The sequence below is a fragment of the Festucalex cinctus genome, chromosome 11 (genome assembly GCF_051991245.1).
Source record: "Festucalex cinctus isolate MCC-2025b chromosome 11, RoL_Fcin_1.0, whole genome shotgun sequence".
Lineage (NCBI taxonomy): Eukaryota > Metazoa > Chordata > Actinopteri > Syngnathiformes > Syngnathidae > Festucalex > Festucalex cinctus.
Window position 1 is genome coordinate 16801046 of NC_135421.1, and position 17591 is coordinate 16818636.

General features: G+C 39.0%; 1 protein-coding gene and 1 long non-coding RNA gene across 2 annotated transcripts in view; one reads left to right on the forward strand and one right to left on the reverse strand.

Annotated features, from left to right (window-relative positions):
* Positions 1 to 14569, reverse strand: part of LOC144030411 (tomoregulin-2-like) — a 126434-nt gene extending 111865 nt beyond the window's left edge. Inside the window, exon 1 of the mRNA XM_077536695.1 lies at positions 13893 to 14569. Coding sequence (XP_077392821.1) covers positions 13893 to 14058 — 166 coding nt within the window. The 5' untranslated portion in view covers positions 14059 to 14569. The remainder of the gene's footprint in view (positions 1 to 13892) is intronic.
* LOC144030414 (uncharacterized) overlaps positions 1 to 17591 on the forward strand; it is a 163580-nt gene that overhangs the window by 77956 nt on the left and 68033 nt on the right. The gene's annotated exons all lie outside the window — the stretch shown is intronic.

Here is a 17591-nt window from a genome sequence, read left to right on the forward strand (position 1 = left end):
ATAAAATGTAGTTTCAGTTTTTGTTTTTTAATTCATTCAAGCCCAAAAACGTATAAATACGTTTTCAATACTTTGTCCTAAACTCCCAAGAACCTATTTATGTTTTTTTATGTTTGTTTGTTTGTTTTATGCTAGAACATACAGAAGGCTTTGATGGAGATTCTGACCTGAAGAGGTCGCTCAAAGCAATGGTAGTTATTAGAAAAAATGGCCAGCAGGTGGCAGCAGAGTATAAGAGATCAGCCAGGGCCATGTTGCAACAAACTCTTTTTCCCAGTGTTTTCAACAGGTTTGAAACTTGGCTATATTCTAATGCTAATTGCTGCAAAACGGAAACATCTTTGTTTTGGTAGGTTCCATGTTATTATTTTATTTTATTTTATTTTATTTTATTTTATTTTATTTTATTTTATTTTATTTTGTCTTATTTTATTTTTTTTTATACAATATTCTATGGGCCTTTCAAAATCAGTCAAAATCCAGTAAAACAGCCAGGAGCGAAGGGGGTTGCTTCAATGAAAATGGCCGGGAATTAAAAAGTATTTTCGTTTTTATTTTATTTTGTTAACAAAATTGTTTTTGTTTTAGTTTTTTCGTTAGTTTTACTTCACTAAAATAACGTTGATGAACAAGAAGGCTCTGGTATTGAGCTCTTAATCATTCAATTACAAACATAAATTGGGTGCACAGCTACAGATGAATGAGGAGGTGCGAGTGGAGGTCACAGAATTCAAATAAAATATCTTGTCATATTTTTCATTTTTTTATTTTTTTTTACTTTGTGTTTTGCATACAACAAGTCTGTCTCGGGGGCAGCAGGCTTGGGGGGGGGGGGGGGGGGGGGGGGGGGGGGAACGATGTGATTGATGCGGCCATGGCAAATCTCCAAAGACTCCATCAAAGCATCCCGAATCAAATCAAAGAGCAACACGAGTCCGAGTCTGCAGACTTGCATGCATGAGCTCGAGGCCATTGGACTACCTGAACTGATTGCTCTCACACAGCGAGCGTGTATGCGAGCGCTATTGTTCAAGCAGCAAATAATGGCTACAAGAGATATGATGCACTGCCGCTTTATAGAGAAGCTCATCAGAAAACCCTTCATCGAAAGAGCCGTGTTGTAATTACTTTTTGCTTTTGTACTTCAAAAGCGAATCCATTATCTATATTCTGCGAGTTTGTTTGATTAATATTGGCTTGATGAGAACCTAAAGGGGATTGTAGCGATCCTCCTGAGATGTCGCGTCGTCCCCCGTAGAAAATAGATGAAACCGTGTTTGTTTATGCTGCTGTTTTTTTTTTTGGGGGGGGGAGATATCATTGAAATGAGCTTGCGCTCTGTGCGTGTTGTCTGCGCGTTTCAATTAGACGACAAGACGCTTCATAAACAAGTTTGAAATGGAAGAATGAAAAAAAAATCTGAGTCTGTAGCATCGAACGCTCCACTTGCATCTATAAATGTGAATGTGAATTTACAAATGCATTGCAAAAAGGACAGTAGAAAATTTAAGTAAAAAAAATAGTAAAATAAGAAAATTATTATTTCAAAAAGGCAAAATTATCTGCCAACAGAACAAGAAAAATAATTTACCTGTAAGATTTAGAAAATTAAGAAAATAATACTATTCCCATATCAACCACAGCGGTCTTGAAAATAGTATTTGTATACAAAAAAAAAAAAGTTATATTGACTTTTTCCAAGCCTTTAATAAATAGAACTATTTTCTTAAAATACATATGAATTTGGATAACTTTGCCTGAGTGTCAAGCAATTAAGTAACAGGACACATTCTTAATTGTCTTTGGTATGACCCAGGTCGGGATTGAACTAGGGATGTCCCGATCCGATCATGTGATATATAACGAAACTTGCGCTTGTGTCTGTTTTCATACCTGTAATTTTTTCTCATTTATCTTCTTTCTAGATTATGCAAAATGTCAAAATAAGAAAAATCAATTTCTGAAAGCTCAGTTCAGGGCCTTTGATGTTGGTTTGTTGTCATCTTAAAATGTAGAAAATGCTCATTTTTAAGCCTCATCAAATAAGATCATTAAGTCAAAAAGTATCTAAAAATGAGCACAATCTTGTCTGACAATTTTATTTTAAGTAAAAATAAATTGTCAAAGCAAAATAAGCAAATTTAGGTTAAATTTAGGAAATTATATCTTAGTTAAGATTTCGTTTTTTGCATTGTGACTGTCAAAACGCACAGCAGCATAATGATAAATACATTATTATTATAATATTGATTACATATAGAAATTTTAGTTTAAGCCCTTCTCACATACTTCTTAAAGCACTTTTTTTTTTTTAAACATATTAGAAACATATTCGAAGACATGAATAAAAATCAGACCACAATAAATTTCTGTACTTGAACTACTGCATAGTGTAGATACAACATCGGCAACACAGAAGAGTTTTTTTACGACGCCATCGTCAACATCCGTAGACGGGAGGACGCCAGAGTCAAATTTATGTGCCAGAGGAGGTTTGGAATTCTGCAGTTATTGAGTCGGTGAAGCAATAGTGACTTTTTATTTTTTTTGTACACAACCACCAATCCTCAACAGGCCAATGCACAAATATTGGCCATTGACCATTTGGGAGGTCCAGAAGAAAACACAAACCACTTGAAGTAAAAGCAGCCAAAAACATTTAACTGTCAAGAAAGACCATAAAACGACTCTTGATGACATCGGCAACCAACTCCAGTGGGAACTCTTCAAGCGGCTTTGTTTGCATGCCTTCGGATAGCTTTAGAGCGCCTTGTTGTTGGCCATGAGTGTGTGCACCATGCAGGCAGGAAGGCGAATGAGCAGTGAAGGAGGACTTATTATTATTATTATTTTTTTAAACTCGACAACCAGCTTGTGGAACAGGGCTTCGGGTGAGGCATGGGCATTTTAGAACGCCTTGTTGTTGTGTGGAAATTGCCCTCAACGACTCGGTGAGATATATTCCAAACAAATGAGGCTTTGAAGGTACTAATTGTACATGGAAAATAATGAAGTTACCAAATTATCCATCCATCCAATTTCTTGACCGCTTCTTCCTCACAAGGGTTGTGGGGGGTGCTGGAGCCTATCTCAGCTGGCTTTGGGCAGTCGGCGGGGTAAACCCTGGGCTGGTTGCCAGACAATCACAGTTACCAAATTTAATTATAGACAAAATATTAACTTTATTACTGAAAATGGCTCAATGAGTCAAGTATCCCTGTAACATAATTTTTTTTACAGGTTGTAGAAGTAGTATTAGATTAAAAGTTGGGCGTGGTGATAATTAATAAATTGAATATTTGTACAAAAAAAAAAAAAAACTTTGTCCATTGAGTCCAGATAAAATAAATTGTGCATTATTCATACATTATTCACACATTAACTTATTGTTCTGATTTTGAATTGAAATAATATGTAAATAATTTGGGGTGCACCGATCGATCAATCGATCGGCCGGCCGATTTAAAGGCCCTGATTTCCTTCATTTGGGAGATCGGTGATCGGCCGATCCCTTAAAAATAAACCGATCTTTTAGTCAGCCACTGTGCTCTTCTGCTGAGATGACTAATCGGATTTTCCTTTTGATTTGGAGGAACTACTGCATGTGCAGTTAAAACAACTCATATGTATTATTTAACCAATATCGTTGATTGATTTCCAATAAAACAAGATTGGAAGACTGAAGGTAGTATATGCTGCTCGTAATAAAAAAAAAAAAAAAAAAAAAAAAAAAAAAAAAAAATCGGAATCGGCAAAAATCAAGATCGGCAGGTCAGACTTTTTAAAAGATCGGGAATCATGATCGGCCGGAAATTTGTGATCGGTGCACCCCTATAAATACTATTTGCCAAGGTCTTCAACAGAGCAATTCAAGCTTCATAATTGCAAGCTGCTTGAGATCGGTCCCATCTCACGGGAACATTCTAACAAGTAATATGGTGATCGGCCATTTTCTTTTTATAGATTTCTTTTGGACAATAGATATTAAGAGTCCTCTGTGCCTCCTTCTACTATAACCGCCGCTCACACCACTTCCCCCCCCAAAAAATGCAAAACTCCTACTCATGACAACCAAGCAGTCATAAACGCGCAGCAGGGTAGAGCGATGGTGAAATCAACCTGCAATTTGCCAGGGCCGTAAATGACCATAAAGTGCGAGCTCTCGGAGCAAATATACAGTCGCTGAGTCAAGAGCGCAGACTTAAGAGGTGCTTGGAGTGTCTGGGATGAGACAAAGCTCTCAACTCATCGAGGACCCGAGGAGGAAATCTCAAAAAGTAGACAGATGATGATCGGCTGCTTGGCTGCGTGGAAATGCAACTGAACAAGCTTGCAGCATTAAATGCTAAAAAAAACAACAACAAAAAACAAGTGGCGACAAATGTACTCACACTCACAACTGTAGTTATAGTACAGATACTTCTTGAAAAAATAATAAACTGGTAAAAATAGAAGCATTGATTTAACTCCTTTACTTTTACAAAACTATGTCAAAGTAACAGCTAAGTTGCTAGCAGCTAGCAGTGAGTGGTCTCAAAAGCTGTCTGTGCACTTTGATGCTAACAGCTGGACAGTTTTGCAGTTCCTGCCTATTTTTAAAAAAAATTTTTTTTAACAAATTGCGACTATGGTTCTTTCGTTACTTCGTCCTACAAGCCCAACATGGCCACCCACGGAGACAGATGAATCTTACTTGCTAACATTTCAAGACAAACTTGCTGCGATGCTCAATTTGAATTTGAGAAATAAAAACAGTTGAATAGCTAAAAAAGTAACTGGTAAAAGTAACTGGGTGACCAGATTTCCCATTTAGCTGAGACAGTCCGGTTTTTAAGTCTTGGCTCCCCTTGTCCTGACGGATTTCACAATGACCGGAACGAGAAGTTCTTTCTGCTTTCGTATCTAAGAATCATGGGAAATGCAGTCCTGTAGATTTTATGCGGATACTCGAATATTTGATAGAACAGGGTGACCAGACATCCCATTTGTCTGGGACAGTCACGTTTTTGAGTCTAGGGTCCCCTTGTCCTGGCGGATTAAACATTGACCGGAACTAGAAGTACTATCTGCTTTCGTATCTAAGAATCATGGGAAATGTAGTCCTGTGTATTTTATGTGAATACTCGATGACTTGATAGAATTTTCAGTAAGTAGAATTCGCTTCTCCCTCCCACTGCTTGCTGAATCAGTCAAGGCTGGTGTCTGTGGATCTCACTCTTCTGCATCTATCCTTCCCTCCTTCCGTTCTTTAGTTTTTCCTCTGGTCTCTTGAGATGTCCCGAATCTGTTGGAATCTAGAGGTTTCTGGGGTCGGTGTAAGATTCTGGTTTTGTAAACAAGTGGGTGGCAGGTGGTGTTTAGTTGGTGCTGGATTTCACTTTGATTCATCTTTCTTTCCTTTGACCTTTCCTCTGGTCTTCTGAACTTCATGACTCTGGCGGCACTCTGAAGTATCTGGTTGAGGTGCAGGGTAATGGGATTTTTATTTGGTTTTAGGTGAACTAATGAGTAGGAATTCACACGAATTATCAGTAGGATACTCAGCCTGCGGGGGGGCGGTTGGAATCAAAAACAACTTTCCGAAAGTACAGTAAAAACAAAACAAAAAACTTTTTCAAACACTTTTTATTGTTAGAAATGGGTTTCGTTTTTAAAAATGTTCTCTTATGGTCTCTGTATTGCCGGTGGGTCCCGAATGTAACGTCCACGATGAACAGTGGATCACGAATACTTTTGGTGGCGCGCCTTGGCTAAATACAGACTCTGTATCTCTGTCCTATATGGAGTATGCATCTGCAGAAGGGCCCCACAAAATCTATGATGCTGAGCATCAGTCTTCTTCCCTAATGCTGTAGTCTGGCGTTTAGTTATTGTACCTGTCAAAGGGGTTTGATGTTGCGCGCACAGCACGGCAGCCTGCTGCCGCCCAGGCCTTCCCTTTACATGATTATACATCGCCTGGCAAGCGCATCCACTTCATAATCAAATGTGATTCATCAACGCAGTAAGGGAGGCTCGACTGCCGCGCGGGGCACGCACGTCAAGAAGCTCCAAATGTGCTCCGGCAATTGCATTGATTTCACCGCCGTGTGTAAAAATTCAGGGGGGGGGTATTGTTGAGGAGGAAATGATGATGACAAAATCTTTGCGAGCTTCATTTTGGTAACAGCTTACTGAATGCACACATACTTCTTGACTACAAATTAAGGAAAAACATTGAGTGTATTCTCAATTAACAGATGTGGTTACAACACCAGATCAAAAGCGCCCTGTAATTGACTGGCGAGTGAAGTCAAGTCAAAAACAAAAAATTATAAGCAATAAAATATTCTAAAGTGTGAGGCCCCACTAGTTTAAACACGGCATTCGTCCAGCATGTTCAGAAACCTTGAAAGTGGGTCAACGTTGGTTTTTCAAGGCCATTGGGTTCAATATGTCCTTGACATATTTGAGTAAGATGAATGCAGTACCACATGTCCCCAGCAGAGGGCGAACTCAGCGGATGGGATGTGAACACACGCACACACACACTATATATGTGTGTGTGTGTGTGTATAGATATATATATATATATATATATATTTATATACATACATTAGGGCTACACGATAAAGCTATTTTCCACCGTTTGCAAAACTAACATTGTATAAACTTTGCACTATAAACATTGTATAAAGGTTCAATATATGTAAAGCACCATGAAGCTGAATTTTATTGATATGAGCCACAACCACAACAGATGGACCAACATGGCATATCTATAATTATTGCTGGATTCCTTTATTATCTGGTTTATCTGTTTGACGTCAAAATGGTCGATAACTGCCGATAATTATCGGCCATCGATATTATCGTGCATCCCTATATGCACAATCCCTATATATATATATATATATATATATATATATATATATATATATATATATATATATATATATATATATATATATATATATATATATATACGGTATCGGTACAGTTATATGGTAAAAATACGGTGGTAATATTATATAGGTCTTAGTATATATAAAGGTAAAACCCAAAGGGTGAATGTTCAAATTCAGCAATTACCTACAAATAAAATTTCACAAACAAAATGGCATCTCTGTCGGGGTATGTATTAGCTCTCACATCAGTTTTGCGTGGTTGCCGCCATAAAGTCCGGTTCATCATTTCTCTTGGAGTCCAAAAAGGTGACAGCAATTTGTAAGCGGCAGAAAGAAAAAAAACAAAAACAACAGAAGAGGAGTCGGGTTGCTTGTCTCGCGTTTCAGCCGAATGCAGGAGGACACTGAAGAATGTGACGACAAAGACATATGAGCTACGCTAGTGAAGCGTGGAATCAACGATGACCTTACGGGAGCACAAACCGGTTGCCGTGTGAAGCTTGACGTGGGCTCAGCTTGTGTTATCCATCACTTTGCAGGGGAACATGAATAGAATCTTTCAAATCGTGCTGAATTCGAGCACTGAAACCATCCTCTCATTTCAAACGAGCGTGTTACTTACTGTATGCATACTGTGCATGCGGCTTCAAAATGCATTTTCAATTGGCAAAGTTGTAAAGTTTTATGCTTGCATTTGTCAGGTACAAGCAAACTCCAGTGGTGACACAAATGAGACCATTGTTGGTGATTAGTTGGCACGATTGTGCAACAGCAGGTGTCCATTTTAAGTAGCACTTAAAAAAGATCCAAATCATTGTTTTCCTTCTTTTTGAATCAGCTACCGGTTGCTGCGTCATGAGGCCGGCAAAATTTACGCTCCCCCAACTACCTCCCGCCGCAGGAGGATGTTACCGTAAGCTGAATAATTTACGAAAACAAGCCGACAAACATCAAATATTCAAACGGCGATGTTTATATGCCGACGATTAAGATGGCAAGAGAAGCACTTACTTGTCAAAAAGAAGAGCGCTTGTCAGCCAAATGCATCTTCCGCCGACCTACCTGGAATTTCACAAGCGACTTTTCAGCGTTGCGCTGATGAATTATTAAGTGAAGTAAATTAATCATGAAAGGCCAACAAGCAGCAAGGCCAGTCTTACTTTTGTTGACCTCTCTTATGACTTGTACATTTTTCTCCCTAATAACGCGGCAACAAGTTATATATCATCACCGTCATCGTTGCATATCGTCACTGTCCAATGATGTCCGATATCCTTCAAACCCATATTTGGTGCGTGTTGTGGAATTTTCAGTCGCTAGTCAATAAATCAATCAAACAGTCCGGAAAGCAAATTTTCTTTTGGGTTTCTTATAATGATTTTCCATAACATACGTACGGTTATTCGGTACACTTTGCTTGGAGACGTTGCTTTGCTTTTTAATAACGTAAGTTGTGATGTCACTGGATAAGGCTGGCAACATGAAATGCTGCCCTTGGATGCACTTTAGTGGGGCGGTTAGAAATCAATCGTGCAAGGGTGCAAAATTGTTTTGGAGAATATTCTTATGCTTATTCTGACACAGTTTATTCTTTTGAATTGAAATCCATTGAAATCATTTCTATAATATTTCTAGTTGTGTGTGTGTGTATATACATATATTAGGGGTGTTTAAAAAATCGATTCGGCAATATATTGTGATACTACAGCACGCAATTCTCGAATCGATTCAATAGGCAGCCGAATCAATTTTTTAACATCCATTTTTGATGGAAAAATATTTAAAAAACAAAACAAAACATAACTTTCACACCTTAAGCATGGAAGAATGTTATATTAATGGAACATTAAGCCTTAATATTTTATTTCAATGCTGTTCTAACATGAAACAGATTCCAACCTGTTTGTTAAATACAGTGGCTCACAGTTATAAGACTGACGTTTCAGATAAATAAATAATACGTTTTCATACAAATCTTACAGTGTGCATGTACAAGTTTACTCATTACTATTTTCTAAATTAGAGCACAAAAAATTGCAACAATCGACTAAATTCACATCTGGGTTAATCGGTATTGAATCGACTCATGACCTATGAATTGTGATGCAAACTGAATCGTCAGGTACTCAGAAATTTACACCCCTAATGTATATAATGTATATATATTAGGGGTGTTAAAAAAAAATCGATTCGGCGATATATCGCGATACTACATCGCGCGATTCTCCAATCGATTCAATAATAGGCAAAATCGATTTTTTTTTTTTTTTTTTTTTTTTTTTTTTTTTTTTTTTTTTTTTTTTTTTTTTTTTAGGATTCACACCTTAAGCATGGAAGAATGTTATATGAACGGAACATTAAGCCTTAATATTTTACTGTTTAAACATGAAACAGATTACAACCTCTATAAGACTGAAATTTCAGATAAATAAATAATACATTTTCATATAAATCTTACAGTGTACATGTACAAATTTACTGATAGTATTTTCTAAATTTGAATGGAAAAAAATCGCAACAATCGACTTATAAATACGTATCGGGATTAATCGGTATCGAATCGTGACCATTCGTATCGGGATTAATCGGTATCGAATCGAATCGTGACCTGTGAATCGTGATACGAATCGAATCGTCAGGTACTAGGCAATTCACACCCCTAATATATATATATATATATATATATATATATATATATATATATATATATATATATATATAAAATATGTGTGTGTGTGGAGAGAGAGAGGTAAAAAGTCCAAGAACAATGCTTGAAGTACATCATGCACTAAGCAACATACGTGACAACCTTCAAACAAACGCGTGAAAGCAACCAGCAAGTTTTCATATTTTCGCCCGTTGTCGCCACACTCATTAGCATTGATTGTAGCAGCAGAAGGCAGCTGCTTTCGCGAGACGGCTCTAATGAATCCAAGCGCTAAACGACCAGCGCCGTGCAGCGGTCCACAGTTAATGACCAGCTTGTGGACATATTGGAGCATTTTGCTTCAAAAAGAGTCCGACAACATCTCCAGAGTTGGGTCCAAAAAGGAGAGCCCAATCGAGTTATAATTGGAGTTGGAAGGCGTACACTCCAGAAAAGCACTCCTCGCCCCCTTTTTTGCTCTTCTGACTCGCAGCAAGATTTTCAACAAAAAAAGACGGACTTTTCCAAAAACAACTGAAATGTTTACAAGCCAGAATTGCGTCGGCTTGTTTCTGCTGCCAAGTGGAATGAATTCATGATTCTATTGATGATTTTCATTCCATTGTTTTCCAAAGTAAAAGGAGCGTTTTGCTCATTTCTTAAGGATAAGCGGTTCAGAATGATTAAAGGGATCCTTTTGCCATTTTTGGCAGTCAAACATATTTTTGCCTATGATAAATTTGATATTTTCATTATTTTTCACGTACAATTAGTACCTTTAAAAACACATTTTGCAACTTGCTGCCGACTGAAAATGATATCACAAGGGCTCAGGTAACCCTTCACAGCTCAGCTTGTGAATATCACATGACCAAACCTAGAAAACAGGTGAGCTGTGATTGGTTAACTGAGCCCTTGTGATATTTTCAGTCGACAGCAAATTGCAAAATGTGTTTTTAAAGGTAATAATTGTACATGAAAAATAATGAAAGCATCAAATTAATTATAAAAAAAATCTTAAATTTTTATTGCTATAATGGGCTAAATAAGTGAAGTATCCCTTTAAATACAAAGATACTCCGTCTGTTTTCATGAAGGAGATTCTTAACTGGATTTGGTCAATTCTTAGTTAAACAATTTTCAAACTATTAATTGATTTACTGATAATCAAGTACCAATTAATTGTGAGTAACAATTAACCGAGATAGATTGATGACCCTTTTTTTTTTTTTTTTTTTTGCCGATGCCACCTAATGTGGGCTGAGCATAGTGTCACTTACGCAGTAGCGCCCCCCCGGAAAATTAGGGGAAAAATGGATTTGAACCCCTTTTCACACTGCGGTTAACAAGGTACAGCACATCGTCGTCAAGCCAGGACTACATCGGCACAAGTAATCGGCCCTGCCATTTGGACTTAGGCCAGCCCAGCTTGATTCCTGACGACCCTTGGCTACCACGTAGCTCGACACCACTGATGTTTAGTGGTTCAGTTTACGCTCTATATTGTAAATAGATGAATGGGCTGCTCCTTCTAAATTGAGGGATGGTCTCTTGGGGGTAAAATGGAGGAAAATAATTATTAAATAGCACCACATTAACCCCAAATGACACCGGCCCACCAGGCATCTGCCCTGTGTACCAGATGGCCAGTCCAGCCTACGCCAACGTGGCATCAAAGTTTGACGATCAGTTTTGAGGATTTGCCATAAACAAAACAAAAAAGGTTTGTTTTAATTAGAAATTCACAGTGGCATTCAAAAATGCAGCAGAATGCATTTTGATTCCTTTTTTTTTTTTTTTTAATGAATTCTTTCTGCTTGCTTCGATGCGAGGCAGCGAGCGAGCGAGCGAACGAACGCACGCTTTTGTTCCCGGCGTCTGCACTTAAGCCTCCGCAAGGCGTGTCGGATAAAAGCTTTTGTCTAAATGCACACGAGAGTGTGAAAGGAAGTGAGGAGGGTGGCAGCTAGCGTGCATTTGGGCAGGATGTGCAGCATTATCGACACTCATTAACCCACAAATCATTAGCACCAATCACAATCAGCAGAAAAAAATCAGTGTGATGATGAGGACAAGCCGTGTAAGAAAGGAAACTTTCTCCACGGAAAATGAATCCATGATAAAAAAAAAAAAAAAAAAAGGAAGTGCTCAACTCTTTCCCAAATGGGCACATCAGCTATTTGATCTCCCAGCATCCTTCCTCAACTTTCCAGATCCAATTACCAGCTTTTTGCACTTGGATGTCCAGCACTCATGCGCCGGGATAACAATCAGTCCGTGGGGGAGAAGGAAATGTTCCGATTCTGGCTGCAAGTCATCCACTCATATTGACGTGCGCCACTTATGAGCTATAATATCAATAGTGGCGTGGCGTGTAATTGGCCGGGGGGCTATTTTAAGGCTTCGGACAGACTCGGACGGCCAACAGGGGAAATATACGAGCGCGCGCGGCCTGCAAATTATTAGTGTCCAAGCACACTGGGATAGTGGGAAGCTAAAAATGCTCATGGGTCGATGTGACCCGCTGTTAATTTGTTTCTTGTGTACAGAAGAAAAAAAATGCTCTTGGGTCAATGCAACATGATGCTAATTTGTTACTTTAATAAACCCAAAAATACTCATGGGTCAATGTGACCCACTGCCAGTTTTATACAGCAAATATGCTCATGGGTCAGTGTGACCCAGTTAAATTTTCTTTTGCTGAGCAAAAATGTTAATGGGTCAACGTGACCCACTTCCAGTTATTTCTTTTATACAGCACGTAGGCTCATGGGTCAATGTGACCCAGTAAATTGTTTATTTTTCGCAGCAATTTTTTTATGGGTCAATATGACCCACTGCTATTTCTTCCACACAGCAAAAATGTCAAAGAGTCAGTGTGTCCTGTTGCTAAATGGTTACCAACATGGTCATGGGTCATTTTGACCCAGTAAGTTGTTTCTTTTCTCAGGAAATTTTTATGGGTCAATATGACCCACTGCTATTTGTTCTATACAGCAAAAAATGTCAAAGGGTCAATGTGACCTGTTGCTAAATGGTTACCAAAATGCTGTTTGTGTGTTTTCACGCACACTGGAGTTTGTTTCTTTGATTGGTTACAACAAAAATGCTCATGGGTCATTTTGACCCAGTAAATTGTTTCTTTTTCACAGCATTTATTTATGGGTCAATATAACCCACTACTATTTCTTCCACACAGCAAACATGTCAAAAGGTCAATGTGACCTTTTGCTAAATGGCTACCAAAATGCTCATGGGTCAATTTGACCCGGTGTTAGTGTGTTTTCCCCTAAACTGTAGTTTGTTTTTTGATTGGTCACACCAAAAATGCTCATGAGTTAATTTGACCCAGTGAATTAGTTTCTTTTGCACAGCAAACATTTTCATGGGTCACTTTGACCCACTGCTATTTCTTCTATACAGCATAAAATGTCAATGCGTCTATGTGACCTGTTGCTAATGGATTACTTTCATACATCAAAATGTCCATGGGTCAATTTGACCCGGTTAATGTTTTTCCATACTCTATAGTTTGTTTGTTTCTTTGGATACACCAAAAAATGGTTATGGGTCAATGTGACCCAATGCCAGTTATTTATTTTATACAGCATGCTATTAATAATAATAATAATGTTTCTTGTTCACAGAACAAAAGAATATATGGGCCAATGTGACCTGTTGCGAATTGGTTACTTTGATGCAAGAAAAATGCCCATGGGTCAATTTGACCCACTGTTACTTTGTTTCTCCATACTCTATATTTGTTTCTTACACCAAAAACGGGTCAATGTGACCCGGTAAGTTTGTTTTGCACAACAACAAAAATTAATGAGTCAATTGATTAAATGTTGCTAAGTTGTTATACTTTACTGAACACCAAAAACCTTCAGGGGTCAATTTGACCCGCTGTTAATGAGTTTAATTGCATGCTTTTGACATTTGTTTCTTGATATACCAAAATGCTCATGGGTCAATGTGACCTGCTTTTATTAATTGTTTGCATACATCAAAAATGCTTATAGATGATCAGCTGCATTTTAATCAATAGAAAAAGACAAAACATCAGTAGGCTATGTATGAAACCACCGTCCTCCATACGCCCATAAAAAAAGCTCTGAAAATCTCAGAAATGAAATCACCAAAGACATTTTCCGGGTCAATTGGACCCACAACAAAAGAGCAGGCTGAAATGATGGCAAAATGCAGGCAAATGACAGACATGATAGATCTCTCCCATCCCCAACTAAACCATCATCAGGCAGCCTGGACCAACGCACGCATGATGCACATCCCCATGCATGCCCGTCTTATCTCTTCCCCATCCCCTGCAAACTTGTCACGTACGCGCCGATCCTCACCCGAGCAATTCCATCCGGTGGGCGTCTGGCAGTCGCTGAGGGAAGACGGGAAGGCGCGCAGTTGCTCCACGGGCAAAGTGGCGAGGAAGGAGAGAAGCGTGATCCGAAACCAGCCTCCGGTGGCGCCGCTCCAGCCGCGCTGCGCCGCGGCCGGAGGAGCCTCCATCGCCGCCGCTCACTGGCCGCTGCCGCTGCCGCTGTCGCTCCGGCGGCGGCGGCGGCACCACCGAGAGACGCGCGCCGACCGCAGCGACTCCGATCCCGGCTGCTTCCGCGGGGCGCTCACACGCCGACTGCGGAGGGGCATTTTCCAAACGACACCGCGCGCCCCATCAAAGAGACCCTTCTTTTCTTTCTTTCTTTTTTTTTTTTTTTTTTTTTAAATTTTGTTGTTGCCAGAGATCAACCAACCACCTGCAACCGGGGGAAGGGACCGGGGAGGGCTCGCTTCAGGATGGAAAAGTTATCCGAGGAAGGTTGATTGCTCGCGGGTAAGGAGGGTGTAGGGGAAAGAGGTGGGTGCAGGGGGAGATCGAACCCACAAAAAAATAAGAGGCGACGCAATTCAGAGGCCACAATCCCAAAGCAGTAATGTCATAATCAGAATCATAACAATAGAATCCACGGGTAGAAGAAGAAGCACGATGCTGTCCTGCTTGGGTGCTGCCTGCATGCGCTCTGAGTTTGGCGGCTCAATATTGCAGCTGAGCTTTCTCTCTCTCTCTCTCTCTCTCTCTCTCTCTCTCTCTCTCTCTCTCTCTCTCTCTCTCTCTCTCTCTCTCTCTCTCTCTCTCTCTCTCTCTCTCTCTCTCTCTCTCTCTCTCTCTCTCTCTCTCTCATGATCACGTGGATGATGTGGGCGGTAATTACAGCAATTTTTTTTAACAAATACATATAATATAATGTGTAATATTGTATATATTGCGTGGTGTAATATTTGAATTTGAGGGAGCAAGAGACATTATTTATTTCTATTTATGGACTCCCCACATCAAGAACAAAAAATTCAGTAGCAGCCCCGACAAGTTTTTTGGGTTTTTTTTTAAGTCAAATGTCTTAAACCCACACAACCCTTAAAAGTGCTGGGTAAAAAAATAATAATAATAAGCCAATTTTGGTAAAAAATTAGACCGAGCCACTACTTGGGTCAATTTGGAACAATTTTGGACTGTTTTGTTTCAAACAACACAAGTTTTGGGCTTATTTTATGCAAGTAAAAAATGGTTTGCTTTTTGCACAAAACCCCCAGAAAGTTGTCAGTTAAATTTGTGACCAATTTGGGTTATTTATTGTATTTTTTTAAGAGTGTAGGCAGATCTCTGATTTTCATGCCAATTACACTAAGGGGCCTAACTGGCCATTGGGAATTTCATAGGGTTTCACAAACGGCCGGTCCATTTTAGTGCTTGTTGAACAAGACCCCACCCCTCTCACATATTGACAGAATTTTGTTCCCTGTCTGGTTTAGTTTGACCTTGGTTACACTACACCCAAAAACTTACTAATTTTAATTTTAAATATCAACTGTGCATATTTCTGAGCAAGCCCAACCCCCCCAAAAAACAATAGCACCTCCTGGAAAGTTGAAAAAATGACTCACTATCGACAGCTCTCGGCCTTTCATTTTTGGTCTGTGCCACGCATTGGAAGAAGTCATCATAATAGTGACGCCGAACATGACCCGTGTCAAAAATGTCTCATCAGCGTCCCCCATGGAAAGCTGACAAAATTTGCTAGGCGAGGCAGAATCCACCCTGGACTGGTTGCCAGTCAATCTCAAGATTTTGTGCAAATCCAAATTGTGAACTTTTTCTCTCAGCGTCTTCTTGTTGCTACTTTTTTGATATTTCAAAAGGCTTGCCAGACTTTGCAGCTGATTCCTCTGATTCAGCAACACACACAAAACAAAAGAGACACTTTTGTTGGATCTCGTCTCAAACTGGAAGCGCAACCACAAATTGCTTGGAGGGGAAATATCATTGAAATATCATCAGGCTAAACTTTTGTTGAAAAGAAGCGTGAAACATGTTTGGACCATAATTGGAGGAAATTTTTGTTTTTGAACATACTTGACCTTCAATAACCTTCACAAAAGCTTGAGCTGTTTGTAAACCAAAGAAACAGCAAACCAACATATTCTTCACGTCGCTTTCTTTTGTTTTCATTTGAAGTCATTTTTTTGGGGTCAAGTAGTAACGTGAAGAGTTTAAACACAAAAGCCGACATCTCCATTTTGGGGTATTGAGTCAAGTTTATGAAATGAAAAAGATGTCATTTCATTGCACAAGCAGACAACTTGAAAGAAATAATTCCGTTCAAAAAACTGGTAAGTCCATCATTTTCGCATCACTTTAAAAGGACTCTACTCTACTTGTAGATGCTGCAAAATGAATCAAGTTTTTATTTTCAGTGAGTTTTTTGTCTCTTTTTTTTTTGCAGGGTTAGATTTGATTCGATATGGTACAGATCAGTTGGAGAGGGTAGACTACAATTACCTTTTTTTTTTTTGTCATTTTGCATAAGATGTCCATACTGTAAATGTGCCCCCCCCCAAAAAAAAAATAAAATAAAAAATAAAAATAATAAATATATATATATATATATATATATATATATATATATATATATATATATATTACACTCCTTCCATTTTGTTATTTCTGACTAAACATGAGCCAGTAAGATTATTGCCGTCCCTGAGAAACAAAAACAATACAAGACAAATAAAAGTATGATTTTATTTTATTGAATTCTCTTCTTCTGGATCCCTCACATTCGATGTTGTATCTCAGTTTGATCTTCAGGGATTCTTGAAGCTTCAGGCCTTTGATGGGTGGCAGCTGTTTATGGTCAAGGGATGGCCACTGTGGAACAGAACGCACCGTTATAAGCGGCCGAGGGGCATTTTCTGAAAAAGAACCCATCAAAAAAAAAAGTCTTGTTGAAATCCATTCATCCAGCGTGACCTCGCATAATTGGCTTACTTGGAAACAACACGTGTGCCATTTCTGCTTCTATTTAATAATACTAGCGGTCATATTTTTTTTTACTTGACTGCTGTCACAAGGGACAGGATGTGGCTAATTGACACGCTATTCACCAGCAACGCCCTAAAAATCAAGTAAAACCGGTTGAGTCCAATATCAGGCTTTTTTGGAAACGGAGGAAATTAGAAGACGTGCGTGGAAAAGCCCTTACATAAAGGACACAAAGAGCTCTGTGTGTTCAGGCCCGTCACAGCTAAAAAGACATTTAACCTCATGATGCCAACTAAGAAAAGACCAAGTGGGCCGTCAACAAATGAGCCTTTTCACTCATGTTGACTTCTCACAGATAATTTCGCAGAAACGGCCCATCGTGCATTTATCGCAGGTACGGGGGGGTTGGGATGTTTGTGTCGCAGCGTTCCATCCGGGGCAGACGATTGTCACACACAAACACAGATGTTTATGCACAATGCTTTGCCTTGTTGTGTGTGGTTAACTTGTAGCGTTACACCAGCGTAACTATCTCTTATCTATTCTTTTACCCAATCTTGTATTTGCTCCATTGCAGGTCGTTTTGAAAACGTGGTTGAATCACCAGTTATCCCAAAAATAAAAAATAACATAAATAGGGACGCAAGGCTCAAAATTATTTTTCTCTTTGTTGAGTATATAATAAGAACATGACATTATAACAAACTCAGCTCAACTTTAT